Genomic DNA, 13907 nt, shown 5'->3' with positions numbered 1-13907 from the left:
TGCCTTTGAAAGATATCAGAGACTCGTCGATTGAAATTTCACGGTGAGGTTTATATACAGAAATCAGTCTCTGTTCGAGAAGGTTCAAAAGTGGCCTCAATTTGAAAAGTCTGTCTCTCATCGGATCATCATGTGACATCGCCTCGGATTCATCGCAAAAGTGAAGGAATTTTGTGAGATCTAGAAACCGATCCCTTGGCATAATCTTGCCGAAAGACGGGACATTGAAAATCCAATGCTTTGTCTGCCAATACATACTAAGAACAGGCAACTTTATGATTCCCATAGCTATAATAAAGCCCAAATAAGCCTTCATCTCCTTGAATGTTGTGAGTTCAAACACAATAGGTTTGTTGCGAGAAGCATTAATATCTAAAAAAGAAAACACGAGGATTACAATAGTAACAACGAATTCAGAACAAATTATTTTAGAGCTTGCACATGATTTATACCTTGGAGTTTTCTTTCTGCGTTCAAGTTTGTCATCTCCACTATAAGGTTGAACACTTGAACAGTGAAAAACTGTAGAAAGCAATCCAAAGGAGTTGAAGATGCAGAAATGCCACGACTTGTGACGCCTGCTGCCCCACCGAATTTTCGTATTGTTCTTTTGGGAGAAACTTTTTCCCATTTGAATTCAGGATTCAGAGATACTTTTACTTGCACGCGTGGTCGCTTGCTCGGCGTCGCTGTTTGAGAGTCCTGAACTGGTGCACGACGACGTGACCGCTTGTTCGGTGTTGCTTCCTGGGAATCATGGACTGGTGATGATATTTCCTCAGATTCAAAATCGAGCAATTTTTTCGCCTTCAATCGCTTACTTTGTGTTGTGCTTGTTAATGCCGGAGAAACGTCGTCTCCTGAAGAAGAACCATCCGATTCCATGTCTGAAATTTGAAAAATGACTTTCATATAAGTTGAAAAACTTTTTAACACTGAAATGTTTCAAACCTGAATCCCGTGCATTCCATTCATCAGCAGATGTTGAAACATTGCTGTCGTCATCGAAAGTCCCGTCATCCACGTCAGACTCATTTAAAATACTACTAAGAAAAGATTCATCAGCATCAAGCTCAGCTTGATGTCTATATTCATCAGCATCGAGCTCGGCTTGCGATCTTGATTGTTCGGCATCAAGCTTGATTTCCGGTCGATTTCCCTCCATGTTTGATGGAGATATGCACACTAAGGTAAATACATGATATAAGCGCTTATGCGATTGATCATAAAATAAAAATTTTAAATTATCTGGCATAATCTGGGAAATCTGTTTGGCACATGCAACCTAAAAATAATAATATGGTAATAAATGTTTTTTCTCACCAAAACTTCGACGTACTTTTTCCGATGGAGGAAAATATATAAATGAAATGCAGCAAAAGCTGGAGCAGGTTACCGGAACAAAAAAATGGTGGGTGCTGCGCGTGCCAATAAAGCACGATGAATAGTCATCGCGTATTTTAACGTATGAAAAGTTTCGGTGATAGGGGACGTTATCGTTATCATTGCTTTCCTATGAATTATTTGTTGTTAATTATTTTTTTAAATCGTCTAACAATTTAACTGCTACAAGTCGTTTTATCTTTCACGCAGCAGAGGTTATATATAATCAGAGCCATTATATAAGGGCTCTGATATAATTATGCAAAATTGACGAAGTTAAGTTAGAGCTTGGTATCAAGTGAAGCATTGTTTGCATCCGTACGACAAATATCCTGCGGTGCGAGTTTGATTTGATGGATTTTTTCCGAAGATTTGCGCCGGCTCTCCTTTTTCGATTCATCTTCCTGATGCAGTGGTCGGTCTAAGGTGGGGTTGGGAATACGGAGCCAGTTTTTGAAATACCGTATCGTGATATCCCGGGATTGAGCCGTATAACCCCGGGATTTTTCGGTATTAAGTGAAAGATCGAAACAACTTGCATGGCAAAAAAATCACGTGTTTATTTCATGCAATATCGACGCAGAAATATTTGAGCATCTAGGGCAGGGGTTCTCAAACTTTTTTTCTTTATGTCGCGGCACACTATTTCATACCATACCGCTCACATACCATTTCTACTCAAGTTCATTTCTTATTTTATTGCCTGCTGAAATTATGGACGGTCTTCCGATTTAGACAGAAATTTATACTAACCATTATCTCAATAAGAAGACTGGAATTCTTACTTCTGAGTTCTGACATTTCTTTCTAGGTCTCAATAAGATTGAAAATGCAAACATGCCTCTCCTATCAATACAAACATGCAAAAATCATAACACACAACACAACTCTGATTTGCCAAAATCTTAACACGCAACTCTGATCAGAAACATCACTTGGGTATCATTGAGAGAAGACTATTGCTCTTAAAGAGCTTGCACTAAAGAGCAAAGACTGGTACATTTCTTGCTAAAACGGTCTCTAATTGTAGATTAGTGTTGCAATCTCCGGAAATCCCAGTCACAACATTTATGGCTTTTCCCCAATTCCGATTCCAGGTTCAGTTTGAATATAACCCCGTGATCTAATATGTGCGAAGTAGTGTTATTCTAAAACGATTTCACTGTACATTTTGTATCTTTATCAGTTTGGACACATTGCGAGTCATCAATAAATTGCTGACTTGGCGACAAATATCCTTCAAAGTTTGTTCTGTACTGAAGAACCTGACCAAAGCCACTAAAAAGCTGAATATTTGATCAAAAAAGAGAGTAGCCACGAGGAGGACACTCATATGACGTTGGTACAAGGGCTTCTTGCTTTCCTTGCACGCGGTGAAGACTAAGATGAACAGGGTTGTGCCTATGGATGTTGAATTGCCGAGGAAGAAATGCTGCTATATGAGAAAAGCAAGGAGAGTCCAGAAAACAGGGGCGGACACTTTCCGTAATTTTGGGGGGCGAACTTGGATCGCCAACCGAAAAACACCGCGCCATGTATCGTCACGTAACAATAACCTGTCGATATCATTCTCTACGTATTAGAATGTCATTTTGCTACTCATATAACGAGTACCCAGGAACCAGGATGCTTTGCTTAGACAGGAACTTGCGCGTCACTGAACCAATTTCTTGAATTCCGCGAGAATTAGCCCACGGCTCTTGCTAACAAACAGAAAATAACAAATTTGAGGAGTCGTATTAGGTCCTAGTTCTGCATGAAGCGCACTAACGCCGTTTCGTTAAATTAGAAATGCAAAATAAGGTAACAAGCTATTGTGCGAATTTTTTTCCTAAATTTCACCAAGGAATTATCATTTGACTAGTAGAATGGCCATTATTGCCGATTTATTAAATCATCATTTGAACTCGAAATAACATCCAGGATTCACGCAATGACTTTGCAGGGTTTTTATTTATAATTTAATACGAAAATAAACAGGCACAAGTTCAGGCGCGCAGCCAGGATTTAAAAAAATAAGGTGGGGGAGTCAAAGTCAGAACTTCCCATTGCCGTCTGCAACAAGCACCGCTTATACGGGCTCGTTAAAAAAGCCGCCTATTTAAGCGTATCGTAAAATATTCAATCCATGACAGCCACGAGATTCTAGAATGTCCTTATATATTAATTTAATTGTGTGCAACGTAACTCGCGGTTGCGACTTCTTATGTCAAAATAAAAATATTACTAAACTGAAGAACCACCGCGATATTTGGACATAAAAATATGAGATAAGCTGCCTGATGTATTTAATTTTGATACGTATTTTTGCAATCATCCGAACTTGTTATCGCCGTTACAAAAATCTCGATATCTGATATAAAATCCCATATAGTACAATTTTACTTCATACAATGAGAATAATTATAAAGTATACTAGTAAATCTAGAATACAAATTCACCGCCTCGAAATCCATGGGGAACAGTCGCCGCGATTACACCACTTGTTAAAAGAGCCGACTTTTTCAACGAAAAATGATTTTTCACTAGTGCAAAGTAATCAACCAGAGACCGATAAGGGCATATTCAAAATGTCTTGATTTATTAATTTAATTGTCTTCAATTTAAACGACAAAACAAGAGCCACTCTAAAACACCACAGAAATCCGCGGACATAAAAATGTGTGGTAAACTGCCCGTTTATATATTGTTTTGATCCTTATTTTTTCTATTTTGCGAATTCGATAAATTTGAGATGTACTTGTAACACTGGCTCCGCTCAATCGCAATGATGTCACTCCGATTATTTTTAAAGATAAAACCTTTGGAAAAATCCGTGAATTTCCTGTCAATTCTCACGTAGTGAAAATTTTCTCAGTACAATAAAAATACATAAATAAATACAAATACTGATCGAATATACTTTAATTATCTTATATATCATCACAAACCGGGAAAAAGGCGCGTTCTCATCTTTGTTTAATGTTAACACGAAAATTTTCGACATCTATTTAAAAGTAATGGATAAAAAGGTAAATCCCGCTCACAATTGACCGTGTTTCGATTTCAGTGACGAAATGTTTTTGAAGGTCAAGCGAACATAATTTGTGCCACAGGCACACGAAATTTTGCGATTTTCGATGCCTAGAAAAGCATTTTTAGACTGTCGCGGGACTCAACAAAACTTAATTGTTAACAATTTTATTTTTAATATTTTATATTGCCGCTTTTCAACTTATGGATACTTATTAGAATTCTCGCCGAGTTCATAAGTCCGTGCTTGTACGAAAATAAAATAATTATCATAGTCATCGTGTCACAAATTTGTGATTTAAAGAGGATAAACGCCAACGTAAAGGCGTTTACGAACTAAATAATAGGTCACAAATCACAATACTGAAAACAATCGGCGATTTTAGCAAAAGGCAATTGCACGCGTGATTGGCGACTTTTTCAGTTTTCGAAAAAATTTAGAAGGGGTGGGGGGTATCTTTTTTAGATAGTTTCTGTGGTCTGAAAAGTCGAATAGGAGTTTCGACATAGTAATGCTTTGATCTTTGCCCGCAAATTATGCTGGGCCTTGCACGAAATCCATAACGTGAAAAGATTTGTCCAGCGGTGAAAATTGTTTATAACAACTTTAGATCTAGTTAATTTTTTAGCGATAATAATTAATGGTTGTAATGAAATACAGTTTGCCTTTTTCACTTCTCTCGCAAGTGGCAACAATAACACTATTGAAAGATTTTGACAATGAGACAACCATATTAAATTGTAAAAAAATGAATTAGTTGTGCAAAACTGTGGCGCGTGATCGGCGGTGCGTTGAAGATGGAGTATTACCCGTGCGGGCACGCATGTTTCACGAAAATGTGAGGTGCTCCGAAGGCGCTCTGGTCCACATTATTGTAAGAAAACAGTTATAATATCGGTAACTATTAACCGTTTAATTGCGCTTGACTATCGCACTTTTCGGAAATGATACCGCCCCCCTTCACCCCCCCGGGTGTCCGCCCCTGCCAGAAAACATGGAAAAGTTGTATGAGGGATAAAAAACAATCAACCTACGTCAGTTGACGAGCTTGCATTATCAGCTCTTCTTGCCAGAAGTCCGAACACGCATTGATGACGACACTCTCATGTTTTTGAGTCAGTTTTATAAAAAATAAACAGTACTGCTCATAATATTTTGTGTGTATTTTAAAATTTATATCCCGAGACTGGATGGTGAAAATCCCGACCCCAAAATTTTAAATTTAGTCTCGAAATAGCAACCATAGTCCTTAGCGAGAGACCTATTGTACTGAACATCACATTGCGTCACGATTCATGTGAGCTATAGATGACATTTGGATGCAAACACAATGGCAGGTAAAATTATTGGTGGTTTGTCACGCCACTAGTCTTGGGAGACGCCTTCACGTCTCCACTGCTTTTATTGTGTTTCGTTTGACCCCTCAGTCCTTCAAAACACGTTCATTACAATATTATAACTATTTTGATGTTTATTTGTATACTTTGGTGAAAACCAAAGTGCACCATTGCAAAAACTTAAAAATGAGGTATAGTGGAAAATATAAAAAATCAGCTTGATAATCAGTTAAACAGATTTTATCGCCAATATTCAACTTTCCTATGATAGTCTTCGAAGCAAGTTTTACCCCTTGCTACACAGAGATGCACATCACATTCTGCGCACACAACTGTGCTCCGTGACACAGTCACATTTTCAAATAAATTTGTTCCCATTTTATTTCTCTTGCTGCAAACAACACAGACTCTTTGAGCATAAACAGGCCTAGGTAAATGATGTCCAAGCTGTAAGCGTGGAGTTGCAGCAGATTCCTCTGATCTTCGAGGAGGTTCCCTCACTGTCCTGAACCCACCGACTAATTCGTTCACGAGCTCTTGCCGAAACTGACCACCATTCCATCGTCGACCATGTGCAGCTTCACATACAACCCTCGCGTTGTGTTGTGTATGCATACTTCCAACCGATATACAAATACCTGACGATACCACGCATCCGACTTTCGTGTAATATTGTGGTTTTTCCGCATTTGATCCGAAAGGTCAACACCACCCATGTAGGAATTGTAGTCTTTGAGGAGAGGTGGGCATTTGAGTTGTACATACGGAGATGCACCGTTGCGTTTACCTTTCCTATGCACAAACAACCTACGACCAGTGTAATTCGAAGGGTATTGCGGTGAGTGTATTGTTGACAGGAAATAGACAGCCTTATTATCTAACCAAGACTGTGCTAGAAGTTCACCAGACGTTCTCCAGTCAGAGAAACCTCTCTGAGTCTTGTTTGCATCATTGATTAAAAGATCTTTTGGGAACTCTTTCCGGTTGGGCCTCATTGTTCCACATGCATATACTCCTCGCTCAAGCAGGGAAGCAAACAGATCAGGGCTTGTATAGAAGTTGTCTACATACAGATGGTGATTTGGGTTTTCAAAAGGAGCGATTAGATCATTGATGACTCTTGATGCTTGTCCAACCTCAGAGGCAGCACTGGGGTCTTCCCTGTATATATTTGGAGGCGGGAAACATAACCAGTTTTAGACTCAGTCAAGACCCAGCCCTTTATTCCGACACGAGCTCTTTTAGTTTTAATATATTCACGGAAGCAAATTCTGCCTTTGAAAGATATCAGAGACTCGTCGATTGAAATTTCCCGGCGAGGTTTATATACAGACATCAGTCTCTGTTCAAGAAGATTCAAAAGTGGCCTCAATTTGAAAATTCTGTCTCTCATCGGATCATCACATGGCCTGGCATCGAATTCATCGCAAAAGTGCAGAAAATTTGGTGAGGTCACCAAACCGCCCTCTCGACATAATCTTGCTGGAAGACGCGACATTGAAAGTCCAATACTTTGTCTGCCAATCCATACTAAGAACAGGCATCTTTATGATTCCCATAGCTATCATAAGGCCTAAATATGCCTTCACCTCCTTGAATGATGTTGGTTTAAACACCAAAGGTTTTGTGCGAGTAGCATTGATGTCTAAATAAGAAAACATGAGGATTAGAGGAGAAACAACGAATCTAGAACAAATTATTTTAGACCTTGCACATAATTTATACCTTGGAGTTTTCTTTCTGCATTCAAGTTTGTCATCTTCACTATAAGATTGAATACTTGAACAGTGAAAAACTGTAGAAAGCAATCCAAGGGTGTTGAAGATGCAGAAATGCCTCGACTAGTGACCCCGGCTGCGCCACCGAATTTTCGAATTGTTCTTTTGGGAGAAATTTTTACCTATTTGAATTCAGGTTTCAAAGACACTTTTACTTGCAAACATGATAGTTTGCTTGGCGTTGCCGTTTGAGAGTCGCCAACTGGTGCATGGCGGCGTGAACGCCTGTTCTGTGTTGCTTCTTGAGAGTCATTAACTGGTGATGGTATTTCCTCTGATTCAAGCAATTTTCTTGCCTCTAAACGCTTACTTCGTGGTGTGCTTGTCAATGCTGGAGAAACGTCGTCCCCCGAGGATACATCCGATTCCATGTCTGAAAATTGAAAAAGGACATGTACGACTTTCATATAAATTGAAAACTTTTGTACACAGAAGTTTCAAACCTGAATCCCGCGCATTCCATTCATCAGCTGACGTTGAAGTATCACTGTCATCATCAAAAGTCCCTTCATCCACGTCAGACTCATCTAAAATACTACTGATGAAAGATTCTTCGGCATCAAGCTCAGCTTGCCGTCTAGATTCTTCGGCATCGACCTTGGCTTGCAGTCTGGATTCTTCAGCATCAGGAGCGACTTGAAGTCTAGATTCTTTGGGATCATCCTCGACTTGATTCTTCAGCATCAAGCTTGACTTGTGGTCGATTTCTCTCCATATTTGATGGAAATACGCACACTAAGGCAAATACATGGTCTAAGAGCGTATGCTTCTGCTTCTATACCAGGCGTTAGACGATAGATGGAAACAATATTTGCGATTAATACTTTTAATGACGCCCCACTTCCGAAAATGCAAAGTTATATCGTAATTCGTAAAATGCGTTTTCGACAGCCCGTTTCGAAAATACAAAGTTATATCACGAAAATGTGTTTTGTTACATTTAAAATAAAACATTATTTACGAATAATTTAGATCACATTTTTCACGACATCTCGTTTCGAAAATACAAACTTATATCACAAAAATGCGTTTTGTTACATTTGAAATAAAACATTATTTACCGTTAATTTAGATCACATTTTACTTTTCACGACATTCCGTTTAAAAAATACAAAGTTATATCGCGAAAATGCGTTTTGTTACATTTAAAATAAAACATTATTTACCGTTAATTTAGATCACATTTCAATTTCACAGACGTCCTGTTTCAAAAATACAAAGTTATATCGCGAAAATGCGTTTTGTTACATTTAAAATAAAACATTATTCAAGATTAATTTATATCAAATTTTACTTTTCACGACATCTCGTTTCGAAAATACAACCTTATTTATATTCAAGTTGCCAATGAATCTGTTCCTATCGTTCAAGCTCGACATACGTTTGGTCGAGTGTCGGGCGATATTTTGGTCGACAATAAATTAAAAAGTTCCCACAGTGGTTTGTATAACGATAATAAGTCTTGTCTGCAGTAAATAAACATGGTGACATACTTGATTATATTAATATTCGATAAACTTATTTACACAAATAATTAACGCGCCCTACCAAGTGTGGCCATAAAAATTGCATTTTCCTCGTATGGAATGTGTGTTTTTGGCGCTCTCACATTAATAATAATTTAATGTTTTTTCAATTAAATACAAAGGGTACATTCACAATTTTGCTTTTTCAAAATTGTAATCCATAAATATGATGGGAGAATTCTCACATTTGGATAACAATAAAAATAGAATAGAACTCGGTATTCTGGATTCGATATTTATTTTTTAGTCGACGAGCCATTCAATAATACAGATTTCCGAAATCGCGAAAGAAATGACTATAAATTGTCGATGGTGATCAAATGACCGAGAGTGCACATACCGTATTCTTCTCTCTTTTCAAAGCAGATATAAAACAAATACCGGTACCATGCCGCCGAAAAGCCGTTACGTGTTGTCTTCCAATCTACCAATCAAAAATATTGGAAGATATATATGAAAGAGGTTTCTAAACTTGACATCTCTGGACGTAATTACTATTAAAAATACCAGTAATGATGCACGGAAAAACGAATTCGGTTATATTGAAACACATAAACAAGTTCTAAATTCCATGCACAAATAGCCGATGCTGTATGGTACCGTGTATGTGATATTTGTGCACATAAACGATTATATATCGCGACTGAATGTCTGATATTTGAAAATGCGTATCGTACTTCTTTTTCAACATTCAGCGTTTCATGTGGTCGAATAAAAATTATTTATCAAATGGATTGATTTTTCGCGACACACTCCAAATTGTTTGGGACCCAGTATCATATCATTCGTTGATTTTTTATCTCATGTTTTTTTTTGACAATCATCGTCGTTGTGTTTCGTGTCCCTTCGCGTAGGAAAACTGTTTGATGTCATCGTCTCTATTAGTGTAATTGTAATATATGGAAACGTCGCAAGTGACTTTGAAATGCGAATATTACATACTAGGTATGCAGCATTACAGAGAATGCTATCTGTGAATGCTGAACGTACGTGGCATTCCTGAAAATTTTGCCAATAAATGATGTTTTCTATCCCATTTGAACTAGCTCCCACACAAACCACGGCACGCCGACATTACTTGCCTTCGCGTAAGATCTGAAATAGTATAATATAGGTACCGTATAGGTAAACGAGAAATTAGGTCAAGCTAGCTACGAAACGGGGATGATTTTGCATAATATTTCGGAGAAAAAGGGTTGAAAGGAAAGTAGGTCAACCTATATCTTCTAAAACAGGAGAGGATCTTGCGTAATATTTCGGAGGGAACATAGGTCAACCTATTTCTTAAAACAGGGGGTGGCGACTTTCAGAGTGATTTAATATGACAAATTAATAATTATCCGATTACGGTTAGGGATAAATTGAAAAGTTTATTTTCAGCGCAATCTCCATTCCTAACCCTAATTGGATAATTACTATTTTTATTTGGGTGGTGGCGGGGGATGTTATTTTGCAGGGGCTTTGTACCAATGATCCACCACATAACTAATATGGATTCCAGCTTTCATGCACCAATTGTTGTCTGTTAGATGGAAGGCATAACTAAAATGTGAAAGCCTTTGCTGTTCACGCGAGATAGCAACCAACTGGGGTGATTGCTTGCATGAAAATTTTGTACGCGACAGGTGTTAGCAGGTGACATTCCGTTACCGATGAATTCGCATATTTTAAACAAGGATTTAAACGAAACTCTGTTATAGGAAAGGCTCCTCTTCAATTCATAATATTAACAGAGGTAGCGCTTTTTCGAGTAACTATGCTGTTTCAAATAAGTTCAAACAAAAGCTAGGGCACCTAACAAAAGCACTTTCGCACTTTTTTTTGGACTGCGAAGCACTTTCGCACTCATAATTCGCTTAGAGTTAACACTGATCCCAATAGAATATGATACTGTTCTTGACTGTTTTCTTGTTCAAACAAAGAAATATGCATAACGTTTTATATGGATGGTCATATTTATCAGAAAAAGGAATTTCGATGCTAATTTTGACATAATGTTTACTTATTTTAACCATTATTTTGAAATGTTAATCAGGTAGTAATTAAAAATAATCAGATTATTTGCTAAAAAAAATTTGACTTTTGTGATGGAACCGACTGACAAACTGACAAAAAATTTGAATCCCACCACTGGTTAGTTTTAAACTAAAAATCATCTCTATAAAAAAATCAAATCAATAAAAATACCTTCAACTCTTGTCACAGCGCCAGATAATATAGAATCAGTAGAAGTAGGTGGCACAACACTCTTCTGCTCTTTCTGTTGCATTGATGAAGTTGATGTTACAACATTGGCTTCGGTTTCCATAGGTGTTTGCTCTAGGACTGCTGCACCATCATTAGGAGTCGCTTGGCCCTAACAATTTTGGATATGATTGCTTTGTAAATAGAGTCTGGTTTTGCAAAATGTGCAATTTTGGTGATAATCTATGCTATACCCGGTCAGAGCTTTACATATTGTGTACTACAGCTTTTTGAGCAATATCTATCCAGTTTAGGCATAGGAATAATGAGTCAGTAAATTACATGGTTGCAAATTTAGGAAGCAGTGGCTATATTATGTTCAGCATAGAAGCCTTGCTGCCACATTGAATCTGACCATGAATAAACACGTTTTTACCTCGTGCATTATACCCAGTTGATGTTCGGCCTCTTGCTCAGCAAGGCTTCTGTCGAATAACTATGACCATTCATTTCAGGTATGACTAGAATTACGTGTTTTATTATGAAGGAAAACATAGCAACAAACCATCCTATGAAAAAGCAATTGATAGTAAAATATTGTGTTGTTGTTCAATTATCTTAAAACACTATAAACAACTCACTTGCTTTTCCTCGGGTGCATCAACGACACCAGCAGCTGATTCAGGAGTCATTGTAATATATTCAACATTAGCATCAGACCCATCAGCAACAGTTGTGAATGCATTCAATACAGTATCAGCTGCATCTGCACTTGAAGCAAGTGTAGTCACAGTTTGGCCTGAAATAAAACTCTGTATTTAGAATAGAATGTACCAAGATGATTTTTGATTGAGCCCTGCATACAACAGAAATTGAATAAAAATCGGAATGTAGCAAATCCATCCTAGGCACCACACTTATACAGCTATTGTCATTGCAATGGAAAGTGTTACAGCGATAGTTCATTCAAACGATCTTCTTCCATTCCTATTAGATTAACTAGGAGTTTCCATCTGCCATATTAAATACTTTAAAAGTTTTGAGCCAAGTGATATTTGTACAGCAAAGATTAAAACTATAATTAACACGGTGCCTGACTAGAAGAATTCTTTCAGTATTTTGCCTCCCTTTGGTTGATATCTTGAGACCTTGCATTGCGTATATTTGTAAAAAAAATGTAGTCGTTCTTGGTATATCAGATAACAATATACAATAAAGTGTGCATTATTGGCAACCAGTTGTAGATAACAGTATATCAAACTGATCAACTACTATCCATGGGTTGAATTCCAAGGATAACCGGTTTCAAAAATAATAACATTCACAGAGTAGCTTATGATTGATGATACACACCATCCTCTGTTTGATAATCTGATTGCAAACCTCCAGAGGATACCTCGAGCACATTCGCATCCAAACTGATTTGTTGTTCACTTGAGTCAGTCATCTTGATATTTAACCTAAAATCAATAAAATTGAAAGATCATCGTATATATACACCTCAGATTGAAAAATTTGTTTATTGTAAAACATATTCTGAATCCTTCTTGAATGTAAAACTGTGATGTTTCTCAAATCATTGCTTTTTTAGAATCGTAGCACAAATGAAAGCAAACGTCATCAACTTTTATCAATCAATAAAGCATTTGTATGACTTAAGAACAGCGGTTCCCAGCCGCGTATCTACGTAAAATGGCGCCCATGGCAAGGTCTAAAAACGCGCCCCCTTGATAGTTTTTGACAATTTATAATAACTCTTAATGAATTGTGGTACATGTATTTTTACTCAAATAGTAAAAATACAAGTTTCAGTCATTCCCAATTTAAAATTATTTTATTGGAAATTTATATGATTAATACTTTTTGCGCCCCTGTTCAAACGGCGCCCATAGCACAAGCCCTGGCTGTTCCCATACTATGGGTCCTGACCCACTGGTGGGTCGCAAAAGGAATCTTAGTGGGCCGTGCTTTGGTTAATTATACTGGTTATTAGGATCGGTGGCGACTCGAATACGTAAATTTTCAAAAAAAACAAAAGAAATTAAAATTCTAATCTGTGAAAATTTCCTTTTTACGATCTTCTCAAATGAACAAAAAATTTGCTACACGGAGAATGACCATGTGGCTTTTTTACGCATAGCAGATTTGTACACTGTACAGCACTTCTTACCGTGTTTCCCCGAAATTTGGACAGAATTCAGATTTATTTTCTATTGAAGAATAACACTATGATTTTTTGGAAGAGGTCTTTTGTGTTCATTTATCAAAAATAAAATTACATTGTAGAAAATCACAGAATTTTTACTAAACATTATATAAAAACTGACATCCATTGTTTTTATTTATATTTCCTATACAAAAATCAAGTTACAAATATCACAATTGTGATATCACACAATCTTGAATAGTGGTGTGATCTTCACCTTACCTCAGGCCAATGAACCTTACCTCAGGCCAATGAACCTTTCCTCTCCCACACATTTTAAATCTATTTTAAGGGTAGGGTTTAATTAAAATCATTTTGAAAATTTTATTTTCGAGAAAACACAGTAGTTTTGCGATGATTACCCATTACCCAAAAAAACAAAATTAAAGTTAAGTGGGTCGCTGTGGTAATGAATAGTGGGTCCCAACTCTAAAAAGTTTTGGAACCACTACTTTGGAAGGTCAATTTTGGAAGAAAATT

General features: G+C 37.2%; 1 protein-coding gene across 2 annotated transcripts; it reads right to left on the bottom strand.

The window, feature by feature from the left end:
• Positions 1 to 5376: 5376 nt before the first annotated feature.
• On the bottom strand, positions 5377 to 9325 carry LOC120326065 (uncharacterized). 2 transcript variants are annotated; one of them, XR_005567395.2, is made up of 3 exons: positions 7955 to 9325; positions 7459 to 7884; positions 5377 to 7378 (listed from the first exon to the last, which is right to left on the bottom strand). XR_005567395.2 is itself a non-coding variant. In XM_039392289.2 (3 exons), the coding sequence occupies exons 1-2, from the start codon at positions 8193 to 8195 to the stop codon at positions 7634 to 7636; spliced, it is 492 nt and encodes a 163-aa protein (XP_039248223.2). In that variant the 5' UTR covers positions 8196 to 9325; the 3' UTR covers positions 5377 to 7378. The 2 variants fall into 2 exon arrangements, 1 of the variants encoding a protein (XP_039248223.2); XM_039392289.2 differs by having other exon boundaries at positions 7634 to 7884.
• Between the last annotated feature and the right edge of the window lie 4582 nt (positions 9326 to 13907).

This window comes from Styela clava, chromosome 4, assembly GCF_964204865.1.
Source record: "Styela clava chromosome 4, kaStyClav1.hap1.2, whole genome shotgun sequence".
NCBI classification, from domain to species: domain Eukaryota; kingdom Metazoa; phylum Chordata; class Ascidiacea; order Stolidobranchia; family Styelidae; genus Styela; species Styela clava.
This window is presented reverse-complemented; position numbering and strand designations above follow the sequence as displayed.